The sequence below is a fragment of the Monodelphis domestica genome, chromosome 3 (genome assembly GCF_027887165.1).
Source record: "Monodelphis domestica isolate mMonDom1 chromosome 3, mMonDom1.pri, whole genome shotgun sequence".
NCBI classification, from domain to species: Eukaryota; Metazoa; Chordata; class Mammalia; order Didelphimorphia; family Didelphidae; genus Monodelphis; species Monodelphis domestica.
This window is the reverse complement of record NC_077229.1, coordinates 25,811,324-25,826,756: the sequence shown is the minus strand read 5'-3', so window position 1 is coordinate 25,826,756 and position 15,433 is coordinate 25,811,324. Positions and strand designations below refer to the sequence as shown.

Below are 15,433 nucleotides of genomic sequence, written 5' to 3'. Positions count from 1 at the left end.
GGAGGGGGCTCAGAACAGGGAATGTCAAAGCTGGGAGGGAACAGAACAGGGAATCTCAGAGCTGGGAGGGGGCTTAGAACAGGGAATGTCAGAGGTGGGAGGGACCTTAGAACAGGGAATGTCAGAGCTGAGAGGGCTTAGAACAGGGGATGTCAGAGCTGGGAGGGGGCTTAGAACAGGGAATGTCAAAGCTGGGAGGGGGCTTAGAACAGGGAGTGTCAGAGCTGAGAGGAACCTTAGAATAGGGAATGTCAGAGGTGGGAAGGGTCTTAGAACAGGGAATAGGCAGAGGGTTCTTCCAATGGGTCTACATTTATCTAACACTGAAAGACTCCCAGCCTTTCTTCCTGACAATAACCCTGACAGATAGGTGGTCTTATTATCTCCCTTTTATCATTGAGGAAACAACCTCAGTGCTGTTCCATTGACTGGTCCAGGGTCACCCAGATAGTATGTATACATAGGAGATTGGATTGAGACTCGGGTCTTCCTGACTGAAAGTCAAGGTCCTGGCTGAAGAGTAAGGAAGACCTGAGTTCCAGTCCTTCCTCAGACACTCAAGTTGTGTGCCCCTGGGCAACTCACTTAACTTTAGCAAGTCTTAGACTCAATTTCTTCTTCTGTAAAATAAGATTAATAGCAGCACCTACCAATTGTGAGGAACAAATGGGATAACATATGAAAAGTACTTTGTAAACCTTAAAGTACTATATAAATACTAAATATTATTATTTATTATCTTATAATGTTTGATTACTATGTTTTAAAATGTTAAATTCCCATTAACACAAGAGAATAGATTTAAACCGTTAGTCATCATCTCAGCTTGATTTTTTTTTAACTCTTACCTCCTATCTTGGAATCAATACTGTGTTTTGGTTCCAAGGCAGAAGAAAGGTAAGGGCTAGGCAATGGGGGTGAAGTCACACAACTAGGAAGTATCTGAAGCCAGCTTTGAACCCAGGTTCTCCAAATCCAAGCCTGATGGGTATCTACTGTGCTACCAAACTGCCCCCAGTTTCCCAATCTTTAAAGTAAGAGGGTTCAACTAGCTTGAGTCTTTAGCCTAGGGAATATGATGCAAATTTGATAGGGAAAAAGCAAATCACATCTTTATCTCAATATTAGTTTCCTTTGTAACCCTCTGTGCTTTATTTTATGCATTTAATTTTATTTGATGCATTCTTCTGAGGTCCCAGGCTTGACCAGAATGATAAATCCTGCAAAGATAAGAGTAGGAACCCCTGGGCTAGCTGAGCTCCAAGATGCTTTCCAGATCTATCCCTCTGTGGCTAAAGTTGTCTCCAACTTTGACAAGCCCTATGGTAGGTTGGAAAAGCTCCCATTCAGGAATGAGAAGACCTGAGTTCAAATCATTGCAAGCTCTGGTACTTTCTAATGCAGGAGGCTTCCAACAAGGTTCTTCATTTCTCTGGGTCTAGGGAGGTTGACTGGAAAGCCTTTGAGGTCAATTCCAGCCCGATTTGTGATCCTCATTCTCTTCTGCTTGTCCTGTGGATACTTAACTTTCACTGGCTAGTGGGGCAGGTGGGGGGAGGGATGGGTCCAAAGGAGAATAATAATGATTTTTCCTTTTTCAGCATCAGGGTAGTGTTTTGTGGGATAGAGATGGAAGATGGAGACAACGGAGAAAGTCTAAAAATAACTGGGAGAACAGCGCCCTCTGCTGACGAAACATAGAAATGCCTCTCCAATGTGTACAGTTAGTTTGGGTTCAGGCTTTCACAGTGTCTGGCACATAGCAGGGACTTAATAAATGCTTTTTGACTGACCGACTTATTGGGTTTGGCCTAGGCTAGAGAAATGGGCTTACAGGAAACGTCAGGCCTGGTTAGGACGGCAGGTGGAAAGGTAAAGAGAGGGTAAGGCCATCCTTGTTAAATTTGGATTTTTTTATTTCATCACTTTCTTTCATCCTACCCAATTCCCATATTTTGTCCTGATTAAAAGAAAAAAACTACTTAAAAACCAAGGGATAAATTTAATATATTACACTGTAATGTATTATTCATCCATTCTGTTAAATTAATATAATTTAATTATTATATAATTTTAATACTAAGAAATTAAATATTCAAAAATTCAATTATTTAATAATTTAATTTATTTAAATTTATTGATTAAATTAAAATTAAGTTTAATATAATTTAATAATATATTATATAATATATTGATAATATAATAATTATAATAGTAATTAGTAATTTAATAATAAATTATTTAAATAATTTAAGAAGCTGGGGGCAGGTAGGTGGTTCAGGGGATAGAAAGCCAGACCTAGAGATGGGAGGTTCTTGTTTTAAATCTGATCTCAGACACTTCCTAGCTGTGTTGACCCTGGACAAGTCACTTAACCTCAATTTCCTATACCTTACTGCTCTTTTGCCTTGGAAGGTATTTAGTATTGATTCTAAGCCAGAAGATGAGGATTTTTTTTTAATTTAAGAAATTGGACTCTCTTGATGAGTATTTCCAAAATGTCCTGTTTTGTTCTACCCCCAAAGGGGCTTGATTTTTTTTGAGGCTGTCTCCGGTAGTGGAAAGTCCACTGGTCTTGGAGGCAGAAGTTTGTCCCGTTGAGCTTTTAACTTAGGATCAGAGATTTAGTGCTGGAAGGAGTCTTAGAAGCCATCTAGTCCAGCTCACTCATTTTATAGGGGAGGAATCTGAGGCCAAGAGATGGGTGTCATATAGGGAGGAAATAGCAGAGCTGTGCCTGGGAACCCAAGATCTCTGATCTGAGTCCAGAGCTGGTGGGTTTTCCCTGCTGTACTCTGCTGCAACCCCAATATTGATTCCTATTCTCCTCAGGATATATATTAGATAGAAAAACCTCTGGCTTAGAAATAAGAAGAGCGGGTTCAAATCCCAGTTGTTCCACATCCAATAAGCAATCTATAGACTTTTGTGCTATGGACTTCTATAAAGAAAATCATATTATGGGCCATCTAACATTGTTTTTAAAATGACACCCAGTGCTGTAGTTTAGAGAAGCAGCATAATTTAGTGGGTAGAGACCTGACTTCAGAATCCAGAACTAGCTAAATTCAAGTTTCCCCTTTGGCACATGATGCCTGTGCCAATTCACCATTAGTTTAATGCAAAGACTAATGAATTTGGACTCATGGGACCTGAGTTCAAATCCTGACTCTGCCATTTATGCCCTGGATGACCTTGGAGAGTTCACTCAACTTTCCTAAACCTCAGTTTCTTTTTCTGGAAAATTGGGGGGGGAGGGGCTAGATGTGTATATGTATGTTTGTCAAGGATATCAACATTTTAGATCAGAAAATTAGAGCCAATTGCAGAGGGAAGGTGTCTTAGAGCATGGATTATCAGAACCAGGAAGGTTTCAAACACTGACTATTGGAGCTTGGAAGGCTCACGGGTCATGCTGTGTCCAAAGTGAAAGGAACCTTAGAACCTAGAACATGTCAGGTCAGAACTGGAGGGGGCCTTTGAAGAGAGAAAGGAAGAGCCAGAACATGGAGCACTAATAGGGGCAACTAAAATGTCAGAACTGGGATGAACCATCACCATCTCCTCCAACTCCTTCATTTTCAAAAGGAGGAAGTCAAGAAAGGAAGGAAATACACATTTAGGGGATGTTTGTTGTTCAGTCATTTGAGTTGTGTCACACTCTTTGTGGTCCCCATTTTCTTGCCAAAGGTACTGGAGTGATTTGCCATCTCCTTCTCCAGATTATTTTACAAATAAGGAAACTCAGGCAAACAGAGTTGAATGACTTGCCTAGGATCACACAGCTAGTAAGTATCTGAGGCTAAATTTGAACTAATGAAAATGAATCTTCCAGACTTCAGGCCCACCGCTTTATCCACTGAGCCATTTAGCTACCTATAGTCTTGTTCTAGGAACTGCAAATATTATCTCATTTGATCCTCACAACAACCTGGAAGATACGTACTGTTCAATTTATGATTTGACTGAATCTATTTAATTGGTCACCAGGGATTGAATTACTAAATTTCAAAAATGAATTGCTGAAGTCAGAATGGAATTTATGGTAGATTGTTTTACAATAGAGGGAAAATATTAAGGAAGAGAGAAAGAGGAAAAAAAGGAGAGAGGGAGATACAGAGAGAGAGAGAGAGAGAGAGAGAGAGAGAGAGAGAGAGAGAGAGAGAGAGAGAGAGAGCGCTCTGGCTTCCTCTGAGTCAGGTAGAAATTCCAAGGCCCCAGCCAAGGGAAAAGAGTCTCAAGATAATGGGCCTTTTCCAGAAGCTGACATCTCCAGAAAGGCCAAGGAAAGGAAGTCTTTACACTCACTACGTGTCAATTCAATCAGCAGATTCTTTATCAGCCTCCACTCCAGTAGAATGCTTCTTACTGGAGGCTCCACTCCAACTGTGTCTCTTTTAAACTCCCAGAAGAACCCCGTTCAGGCCCTTGTCTCTTTCTTTTAAAAAAGACGTTTTTTCTTGTGTCACTTCCTCTAATTGTACGTCTACCAATTACAGCTGACACTCTGTTCTGCTCTGCTCTAGGACTGCCCAGAAGGCAGTTAGTCGATTCTAAATCTTTACCCACTATTGTACATGTGGGTCACAGACCTCCCACTTCCTGATTAAGTGGGATATTTACACCTTTGGTGATTAGATGTAACATGGGCAGAGCTTCCCACTCAACTTTAAGTACTGTGCTTACATTTTGGGGGATTAAATCTAAAAAATAGACTGGGGATTACAATTTAGTCTTCACAATCAAGGAAGAGCTAAGCACCTTCATTGTTACAATCAGGGGAGAGCCAAATCCAATCTTCAGGGTACTATTGTTCTCATTTTATGGTTCTTGCCCATGGTCACACAGCTGGTTGGTGATTGAACCTGGCCTCAAGTTTTAGATTTCTGATTCCATACCCAGTGAAAAAGCAGGTGTACCTACTACATGAAACTGTTTCTATCATTTCCTTTTTTACAAAACCCTTACCTTCTTTCCTATAATCAGTGCTGTGTATTTGTTCCAAAGCAGAAGGACTAGGCATCTGAAGTTAGGTGACTTGCCCAGGGTGACCCAGTTAGGAAGTATCTGAAGCCCAATTTGAACCCAGGACCCTCCCATCTCTAGGCCTGGCTCTAAATCTACAGAATTACCTGGCTGCTCCAGTTTCTATCACTTTGAAAGCATTTGGTCCTCCTGACTCCAGGCATGGCATTCTATCTACTGTACCACCACCTCACAAATAATAATCTCTCAAACAATTGTTGACTGATTGATAGATTGAATCCAGCTCCAAGCTTGGGCATCCCTTTTATAGAATTTACCATCTCCTACTAAGTGGTATAATGAACTTGAGGAGGACCTGAATTCAAATCCAGCCTCAGATACTTACCAGCTATGTGACTCTGAGCAAGTCTGTTTGCAAACCCCGTTTGCCTCAGTTTCTTCATCTATCAAGTGAGCTGGAGAAGGAAATAGCAAACCGTTCCAATATCTTTGCCCAGAAAACCCCAAATGGGGATACAAAGAGCTAGACATGACCCCCCCAAAAAACAACTAAACAACAACATTATTATTATTTTAGTCAATATTTTTGCATCTTGTTCTTCCATTAACCTACAAGTTCCCCAAAGTATTTAGCCTCGTAGGTATTCAATAAATGGTTTTCAAAGCAATTACATCTTTGCTTGAGCCTGCTTTTCATTCACACACACACACACACACACACACACACACACACACACACAAGCACACTTTTATTTTATGTATTCCCTTTTGCCTTCCCAGCTTAAACCTGAGTAACAGTGACATCTTGACCATCTATGATGGGGATGAGGTCATGTCCCATATTCTCGGCCAGTACCTGGGCAACAGTGGACCTCAAAAGCTCTACTCCTCCAGCCCTGACCTCACCATCCAGTTCCATTCGGATCCCGCTGGCCTCATCTTTGGCAAGGGCCAAGGATTTGTCATGAGCTACATAGGTAAGTGTATTCCATTAAGTCATTCTTCCCATTGGACTCCTCCCTGTTGGACACATGGGTCATTTCCACTGGACACAGTCTTCCTTGGGACTGTTGACTAGAGCAAACCTTGATCATTGTATTGATCTCTGTGTTGTGAGAAGTCACCACTGAAGAGCAGCAGGGAGAATGTTAGAAGAACCACCCAGAAAACATGGTGGACCACATGTGTGGAATGAGGCAGTCGTATTCAGCCATGGCCAGTGGCCTGATTTATTTTTTTACTGAAGGCATTTCTTTGATAAAAGAGCTGTCTTTCATGAAGGTAGGAAGAAGTATTATAGAGAAATAGCTTTGAATGTTTTTGCTAGTTTTTTAAAAGGGGTAATGTAACAATGGACTGAGTACCAAGTCCATGAAATATAATACAGAGAACTGGGCACACATATATAATAATGGATGGATGGATTGGGCAGTGGAGTCAGGAAAACATGGATTCAAATCCCACCTTATTCACTCATTAGCTGTGTGATCCTAAGAAGAGACTATTTTGGGTTTTTTTTCAATCTTTGGTGCCTGGTATGTAGTAAGTGCTCAACAAATTCTCATTCTGACTGAATTCATTGTTGAGATGGGCTCTCCATTCCTTCTTTAGGTCTCAGGTCTTTCTGGGTATTTCATTGGTGTGAAGGAAGAAGAATCCCTCTAAATAAAACAGCTTAAGATGCATTATCCCATGCGGCCTGAGCAAAGATACCTCTACCAAACTCTCAGCACACCAAGGAGTCTCTGTGCCCTGCTTGCTTTCTTCCAGCTCAGTGATCATGATTCATTTTCATCAATGGTCTGCCCACCCCTCGGAGAGAGGAACATGGCAATCGATTGAGTCTGAACTCCTTGTTTATGTTTCTCTGGGGCCTCTTTACTCCCTGATTATGCTGATCTTTATATTTTTTTTTCTTCCGGATTTCATTTGCTGCCTTTCTGGGTAGGACTTCCCTTACAACTTCCCTGTCAGGGGTGCCCAGAGTAAGTGATACCAAATCTTGTAAAGAAAGGCAGCCATTAGTGGTTGTTTGGTTGAAATGCCCACAAAAGTTGCCTGCGTCTTTATTCAATTCATTTCAGAGTTGGAGGAGACATTAGAATCCACCCTCCCTTGGTGTTATATTTTTAACAGAAGATAGTGACTTTCCCAAGGTCACACAGCTAGAAGGGAATAAAGTCTGAAATTAAACCCACATAGTCTGATTCCTAATCCAATGGTTGTTTTGTTTTGTTTGTTTTGTTTTGTTTTTTTCCATGATGGTGTCTAGATTTGGGTCCATGTCTATACATGATTAGTCCAACCATCAGAAAAATCTCGAGAATCAATAGTTAATTCAAACTCATTCTTTGGCTTATTTAAGTCAACAGAATTTTCTATCTCAGATGACTGTCATTGAAATCAACATGGTTCCATAGTATAACTGTAGTCAGAGGCAGCAGAGGGGCAGGAATCCTGGGCTTGGAATCATACTTGGCACCACTGTTTATTGTCTATGTGATCTTGGACAAATGATTTTATCTTAGTAGGCTTCACTTATCTCATTTACAGAGTGGAGATAATTAATACATATATCACTTAACCTCTTGCAGTTTGTTTTGGGGGAAGCATTGTATGAATAAGAGTGATTCTCATTGTTGCTGCGTTCCAGACTCTGTCTAATATTGATTAATAATGTTGATTGGTTAGTGATACACTGGATAGAATGCTGGGTCTGGAGTTAGGAAGACTCATCTTCTACTCCAATCTGGACTCAGATACTTACTAGCTGTGTGATTCTGGGCAAATCACTTCACCCTGTTTGCTTCAGTTTCCTCATCCATGAAATCAGCTGGAAAAGAAAATAGCAAATCACTCTAATATGGTGATGGTGAACCTATGACACAGGTGCCAAAGATGGCACACAGACCACTCTCTGTGGGTTTGAGTCACTCCTCTCCCCCTCTCTGCATGCACTGAAGGCATTCCTCACTACATCACCCCTCCACCCAGCAGCTAAATGGGAGTGTTTTCTCCCTCCCTTGTGTGTGGGCACTCGGTGTGGGGGAGAGGCATGGCATTCGGTCTGGGGGTGGGTTGGAGGTGGGGCCTGGCACTCGGTCTCTAAAAGGTTCACCATCACTGCTCTAGTATCTTTGCCAAGAAAACATCCAATACGGTCACAAAGAGTTGGATATGTCTACGAAATGCCTGAACAACAAATAAATGTCAGCCAGTTATGATCTAATGCCTGGTGAATTTCAGTATTGGGGGAAAATAACCACTTTTAAAATTGTTCAATCATTATGTTGTTTATGAAGCAGTAATAATACTTCCTATTTAGATAGTGTCTTACCGTTCACAATATACTTTCTGAAAGTTTTATTGCCATTTTATAAAGGAAGAGACTGGAACTATCAGGAGAGAATTTTCTTGATTTTTTAAAACTCTTACTTTCCATCTTAGTAACAACTCTAAGACACAAGATAAGAGCTAGGGAAACAGGGTTAAGTGACTTACCCAGGGTCATACAACTAGGAAGCATCTGAGACCAGATTTGAACCCAGGTCTCCCTGACTACAGAACTACATAGTCTATATTATGCCACCTAGCTGCCTTGAGGGAGAATGTTCTTGCCCTTAGTTATACAACAAGTTTCTGAGACAGAATTCTAATGCAGGACTTCATGACTCTGAGACCAACACTCTATTCCCTACTCCATGATACTTACTACTAATAATAGCTGACACAAATTGTGAAGAAAATACTTTTTAACACTAAAAGAACTAGCTAAATGTCAGTTGTTCAGTCAGCTAGCATTTATTAAAATACCATAACTCTTTATTATTTCACTCAATCTTCACAATAATCCTGGGAAGCAGGTGATATTATTATCCCTATTTTATAGTTGAGGAAAGTAAGACAGAGGGTAATTGACTTGCTCAAGATCACACCAGCAGCAAATATCTGAGACAGGATTTGAATTGAGACCTTTCTGACTCTGAATCAAGCCTTTCATCCGCTATCCTCTATAAAATTTTGGGGGGGTTGTGGTTCTTGTTTCTGCCAACATTAGGCAGTGCAGACATGAGTGTGACCTGGACTTAATTCTAAGTCATGTCCCTTTCTGAAGGGGGCTAGATTGCTTTATGACATACCAGGGTAACCCTGGGGTTCATGGACTGCCCTGAATACTAGAGTCTATTCTAGAAGTTGAGGATCAGAGTAGATTAACCAGGGACTGTCCCCACCTATACCAACTTGTCTATACTTCTGGGATTCCATTAGTCCTAAGAATTCCTTATTGTTTCTTGCTTTCTACCTAGCATGAATACCAGAGATCAAAGGGAAGGAAAAGGGAAAACAAGAGGGAAAGGAAAGGGGGGAGGGAGAACTCCTGCAGAATTTTCCAGGGAGAAACAATTGACCACAGAAGATAGAGTGTTGGACTTGGAGTCAGGAGATCTGGGTTTAGATCTCATACTGAAACTTGTTATGTGATCCTGGACAAGTCATTGTGATGATCATGTGATTGTTGAGCCTCAACTTCCTCATCTGAAAAGTGACATGAAGGAGAAAGTATTTCCCCTCTCTTCACATGACACACATGACAAGTTGTGAAGAAAAATATTTTTAAAACTAAAAGTACTAGCTAAATGTCATTCATTCAATCAGCCAGTATTTATTAAAATACCATAGGGGCAACTAGGTGGCTCAGTGGTTGGGGAATCAGATGTGGAGATGAGAAGTCCTGGCTTCAAATCTGATCTCAAATACTTCCTAGATGAGTGACCTTGGCCAAGTCACTTAACTAGCCCTTACTGCTCTTCTGCCTTGTAGCCAATACTTGATATTGATTCTAAGACAGACGGTAAAGGTTTGATTTTTTAAAGTTTACTATGTGTTAGACCAGTGATGGTGAACCTTTTAGAGATGGAGTGCTGGGCTACGCCTCTACTCCATCCCCCCAGACTGAGTGCCATGCCCACCCACTTCCCAGACACTGCATGTCATGCCCCCCCCCACATGCTGGGTATACTCTGCCACTCCCTTTACCTCATGCTGGGAGGGAGAAAGTGCTCCCATTGTACTGCTGGAAAGAGGGATGGGTAAGGTGAGGAATGTCCTCAGTGAGTGTAGAGAGAGAGAGGGAAGTAGCCCAAGTTCTCTGCACTCCTCTGGCTCTGCCACCTATGAGCACCCCACCTTACCCCCTGTGCATTCCCATTGGGCTACTGGGCAGAGAGGCAGGTGATGTGAAAAAATGTCATCAGGCATGGTGGAGAGGGGAAAAGGAGCAGCTCCACCTGAGTCCCTCTGCCTTTCTAGTAATGAACTCTGGGGGCTGGGGGAGGGTGGCTGCATGCCCACAGAGAGATCTTGGTGTGCCATCTTTGGCACTTATGCCATAGGTTCACCATCACTGTGCTAAATGATGATGATATAAAGAAAAGTAAAGACAGTCTCTGCCCTCAAGGAGATCACAATCTAATTGGAGAAACTAACTAGAGATATATGTCATACTATGTGCCAACCACTGTACTAAACCCTGAGAACACAACAAAAAACTAAAGCTAGTGACCTATTTCTCTTATTTGATAGCTCCATACTTTGGGGGCCTGTTCAAAATATCCTCACTGCAAAAGTAAGTTCTCTGGGTATTTGTCAGTTCTCAGCCATTGACAAACCAGGGTCCTCAGAGAGAAACAGTTTGGCCAAAGCAGCATTTTAAGCAAGGGTTGCAATGAACAAGCACATGATATAGCAGAGGCAAAACACCAGATAGAGGAGAGACCCAGAAGGGCAGTGATGTCTCTGGGGAACACCTTGGTGGCTGCCAGAAGGCACTAATCCCTCAGAGTAAACTGCAGAGTACTCCTGTCTGACCTTGGAAACTGCTGTAAGGCTTCCCTGGGCACTGGGAGGAGAGGCTGCCGCAGGAGACAGTTCTCTAGGGTCTGATATCACCCGAGATCTCTCTGGGTAGACCTGAAGCAGACCCTACCAGCTGACAACCAATGAGGCTTATTATACTCTTGGGAAAGCCCAGATCTTCTCCAAAGACCACCCACTAAGCAGATTTCCCCAGGCTTGGTGGGCTTGGAGAGGATGTGCTTCTTTTCCAAAAACCTGAAAAGGAGCTGTGTGCCAACCACTGTACTAAACCCTGAGAACACAACAAAAAACTAAAGCTAGTGACCTATTTCTCTTATTTGATAGCTCCATACTTTGGGGGCCTGTTCAAAAGGGAGGTGGGAGACTTTTCAAAGAATCCCAGATTTAGACTTTGGAGGTCATAGATTCAGGATCATCAATTGAGAACTGGAAAGGATCTAAGGGACTGTCCAGACCAATCCCTCACTTTATAAATGGGAAAACATGAGGCCCAGAGAGGTTAAATCTATATTACCCTGCCTAGATTACCCAATATGTATATATCAAAAGTGAGATTCAAATCCAGGTATTCCAGGCTCCAAGTCCACTATATTATATTTGTTGTTGTCATCTTTTTTTCAGTCATATCTGACTCTTTGTGAACCCATTTGGAATTTTCTTGACAAAGACATTTCCTTCTCCAGTTCATTTTACAGATGGGGAAACTGAGACAAACAGGGTTAAGTGACTTGCCCAGGGTCATGCAGCTAGTGTCTGGTGCTGGATTTGAACTCAGGTCTTCCTGACTCTAGACGCAGCCACCTAGCTGCCCACCTTTGTGTTACAGAGGAGGAAAGTGAGTCCCAGTGAGGATGACTTTGCCCAAGCAAAGCTATAACTAGGAAGCAGAGGTATTGGTCTATGCCTATAGGTAGATCTCTCTTTGAACTAAATATTCTTGTTGAGTCTGTTATTTCCCTCTTGCTGAAAAACTATATCTTTATTGGGTATCATGTATATTTAGCATCCCAGGGCTACCACAATGTCCTAGTTACAGCTCTGTGTCTGAGGTCACATGGGTAGGAAATAGTAGGGCTAGGATTAAAACCCAGGTCTTTGGACTCCAGATTTAGTGCTCTTCCCACTATATTTTAATGCTTGTCCCTTTATTCCAAATGGAGAAGCTATGGCCCAAAGAACACAATTGACTCATGGTGAGGTACCATATTGAGGAAAGAGCCCAGAAGCAGAATCCAGGCCATTCCAGACATCTCACCAAATTATTCCTCCATTTTCACCCAGACAGTGAACACCTTATAACCCCAATCCAGGATTCTCTTGGAGTTTTTAAAGAGGAATAAAAATAGGGCTTCCCTTTCCCATCAAGCCATTTTAGACTTCATTTCCCTGTCCCTTCTCTTCACAGACACCCAAGAGATTGCTTCTTCCCAGTTAGAATCATGATAAAATCCCAGAAAAAGCTATTGCTTGTGTCTTAGAATTACTTCCAGCAAATGAGCCACAGCATTCTGCTATCCCCGACTCCCCAAAAGCACATAAGGACCGCAGATTAATTACATGACATAATTAGCTCTCTTTATGGAATCTGCATGGTGGGCATTTCTGAGCTGGGCAGCTATGCTGGTGGCACATGGGATTGTTACTTACATAACAGGAGGTCAGGGTGAATGAGAAGGTGAGCTCAATTGGAGGGATTTCATTATGAATAAAGAAAATGTTTCTAATGAGATCTATTAAAGGCAGCTAGGTGGTTCAGTGGATAGAGAGCCAACCCCAAAGACAAGAGATCTGGCTTCAAATCTGGCCTCAGACACTTCCCAGCTGTGTGACCCTGGGCAAGTCACTTGACCCCCATTGCCTAGCTCTTACCACTCTTCTGCCTTTGAACTAATATCTTGTATTGATTCTAAGACAGAAGATAATTTAAAAAAACTATCTATATATATTTATAAATTTGTATATATAAAAATGTGATTTTTAAAAAATGAAACATGATAGAATTTATAAAAGAATAAAGGGCAAGATCATAGATTTAGAGTTGTAGGGGACCTCAGAGTTATGACTGAGTCCGACCTCCTCATTTTACAGAGGAAAAAACTAAGGTGTGGAGTGAGAAAGTAACTTGCCTAGGATGACAAAATAAATAAGTATCTGAGGTGGGATTCAAACCCACTTCTTCCTGATTTGAGGTACAGTACTCTTTCTCTTACTACTACTACTAAGAGTGACAACAAAAGCTAGGATTTGATGCTTACAACAACTCTGGGAGTTAAGTGGAATTATTATCACCATTTTGCAGATGAGAAAAATGAGACAGAGGTTAAGTGACTGGTCCAAGGTCACACAGCTATTAAGTGTCTGGGGTTGGATTTAAATTCAGATCTTCGTGACTTCAGATCTGAATCCCTATTCACTCTGTAACCCAGTTGTCTATATTATGATAATAGAATTAGAGACAATTATCAGAAGACCTTAGTTCCCCTTTCCTTAGCTCTGGTTGGGAGACTACACTAAAAAGACTGAATTCTGTTTTAAGTAATAAGTTAGGAAATGCTAACACTGATAATAACAACTCATATTTAGGCAGTACTATAAAGTCTGCTGAGAGAGCTAAGAGACATTATAGAAAAGGAATCACCCACGAAAAGCGTCATGAAGGATGATATAATTCTATATTAGGATAGAGAGACCGACAGATAGATAGATAGATAGATAGATAGATAGATAGATAGATAGATAGATAGATAGATAGAAAGATAGATAGATAGATAGATAGATAGATAGATAGATAGATAGACAGACAGATAGACAGACAGATAGATAGATAGACAGACAGACAGACAGATAGATAGTTATATAGATAGATAGATAGTTAGATAGATAGATAGATAGATAGACAGATAGACAGACAGACAGACAGATAGATAGATAGATAGATAGACAGATAGACAGATAGACAGACAGACAGACAGACAGATAGATAGATAGATAGATAGATAGATAGATAGATGATAGATAGATAGATAGATAGATAGATAGATAGATAGATAGATAGATAGATAGATGATGGATGGAGATAGATAGATAGACAGATAGACAGACAGACAGACAGACAGACAGATAGATAGATAGATAGATAGATAGATAGATAGATAGATAGATAGATAGACAGACAGACAGACAGACAGACAGACAGACAGACAGACAGACAGACAGATAGATAGATAGATAGATAGATAGATAGATAGATAGATAGATAGATCAAAAAAAAAAGAGACCAATTTCATGGCTAGAATAAAGAATGAGTGACTCAAGGATATCCTTCACATTCTATTAGTGTGCATGTTATGTCAAGAAAATCTGAGAAGGACCCATATACATGCATACCCACATACTCCTCAGAAATTAATAGCAATATATAGATGATATTGCTACAATTTGGGTAGGTGTGGATAGTTTGTGATGTGGGTACTTGGAAGAAATTTCTAAATTAATGAAATAATAGGTCTAGTAGAGTACTGAAGATTCAATTCAATTCATTCAATCAATTAATCAACAAGAATTTATGAAGCACCTACTATGTTCCACACACTAAGTTAAGCAATGAGGGCATGAATAAAAAGTCAAAATAGTCCTGACACTCCAGAAGCTTATACTCTAAAGGGAGAGGCAATAGGGACAGATAAAGATAGGTCTAAAATATAGAGAGAGGAGCTAAGTGCTACAATGGCTAGAAAACTGGACTTGGAATCAGGAAGACCTGAGTTCAAATGTGATGTCAGATACTTATTAGTTATATGACCTTGGCCAAGTCACTTGTTCTCTGTCTCAGTTTCCACATCTCTAAAATAAGATAAAAATGGCACTTATCTTTTAGGGTTATTGTGAGGATAAAAAGAGATATAATTTACTTTACAAACCTTAGAGGGTTCTATAAATGCTATCTAGTATCCATTGACTTAATAATTATTAAACAAATGAAGGAATGTGGCGTAGAATGAAGCCATAGGAAGAGAGGTGTAGCAAAACTACTGAAATCACACTGCTGGAACTTAGAAAGCCTTTGAGAGAGAGAAAAAGAGTAGCTCTTTCTGAGAACTGGAAGAGAGATTCAAATTCCACCTGCTGACTTTTACTTTCTCTGCAACCCTGAGCACATCATGCATCTTAGTTTCCTCATCCCTAAAATGAGAGGATTGGCCTCTAACGGTCCTTCATTCTTTAGGTCTATCATTCATATTCCTTCCTCTAATTCCTCTAGATTCCCCAATCCAGAAAAAAAATTCTTACCTCTGATTTTTCCTAATTGTGTAACCATGGGCAAGTCACTTAATCTCTATGAATGTCTATTGCCCTAATCAGTTTAATCAACCAACCAACAAACATCTGTAAGTCACTACAATGTTCTAGATACTCTGTAGGCACTGAAGATACAAAAAAAGAAGCAAAATGGTCTCTCTCTTCAAGGAACTTGTATCCTATTAAAAAAGATAACAGTGTATATGTGTAGGTATTGCCAACACGCATATAAAGCAAAGAAGGTAACATGGGAAGAGAAAATGAGGATGTT

At 40.6% G+C, this 15,433-nt stretch overlaps 1 protein-coding gene across 1 annotated transcript in view; it reads left to right on the top strand.

The window, feature by feature from the left end:
* Window positions 1–5,772: 5,772 nt before the first annotated feature.
* Window positions 5,773–15,433, top strand: part of SEZ6L (seizure related 6 homolog like) — a 43,905-nt gene continuing 34,244 nt past the window's right edge. Inside the window, exon 1 of the mRNA XM_056821570.1 lies at window positions 5,773–5,963. Coding sequence (XP_056677548.1) covers window positions 5,819–5,963 — 145 coding nt within the window. The 5' untranslated portion in view covers window positions 5,773–5,818. The remainder of the gene's footprint in view (window positions 5,964–15,433) is intronic.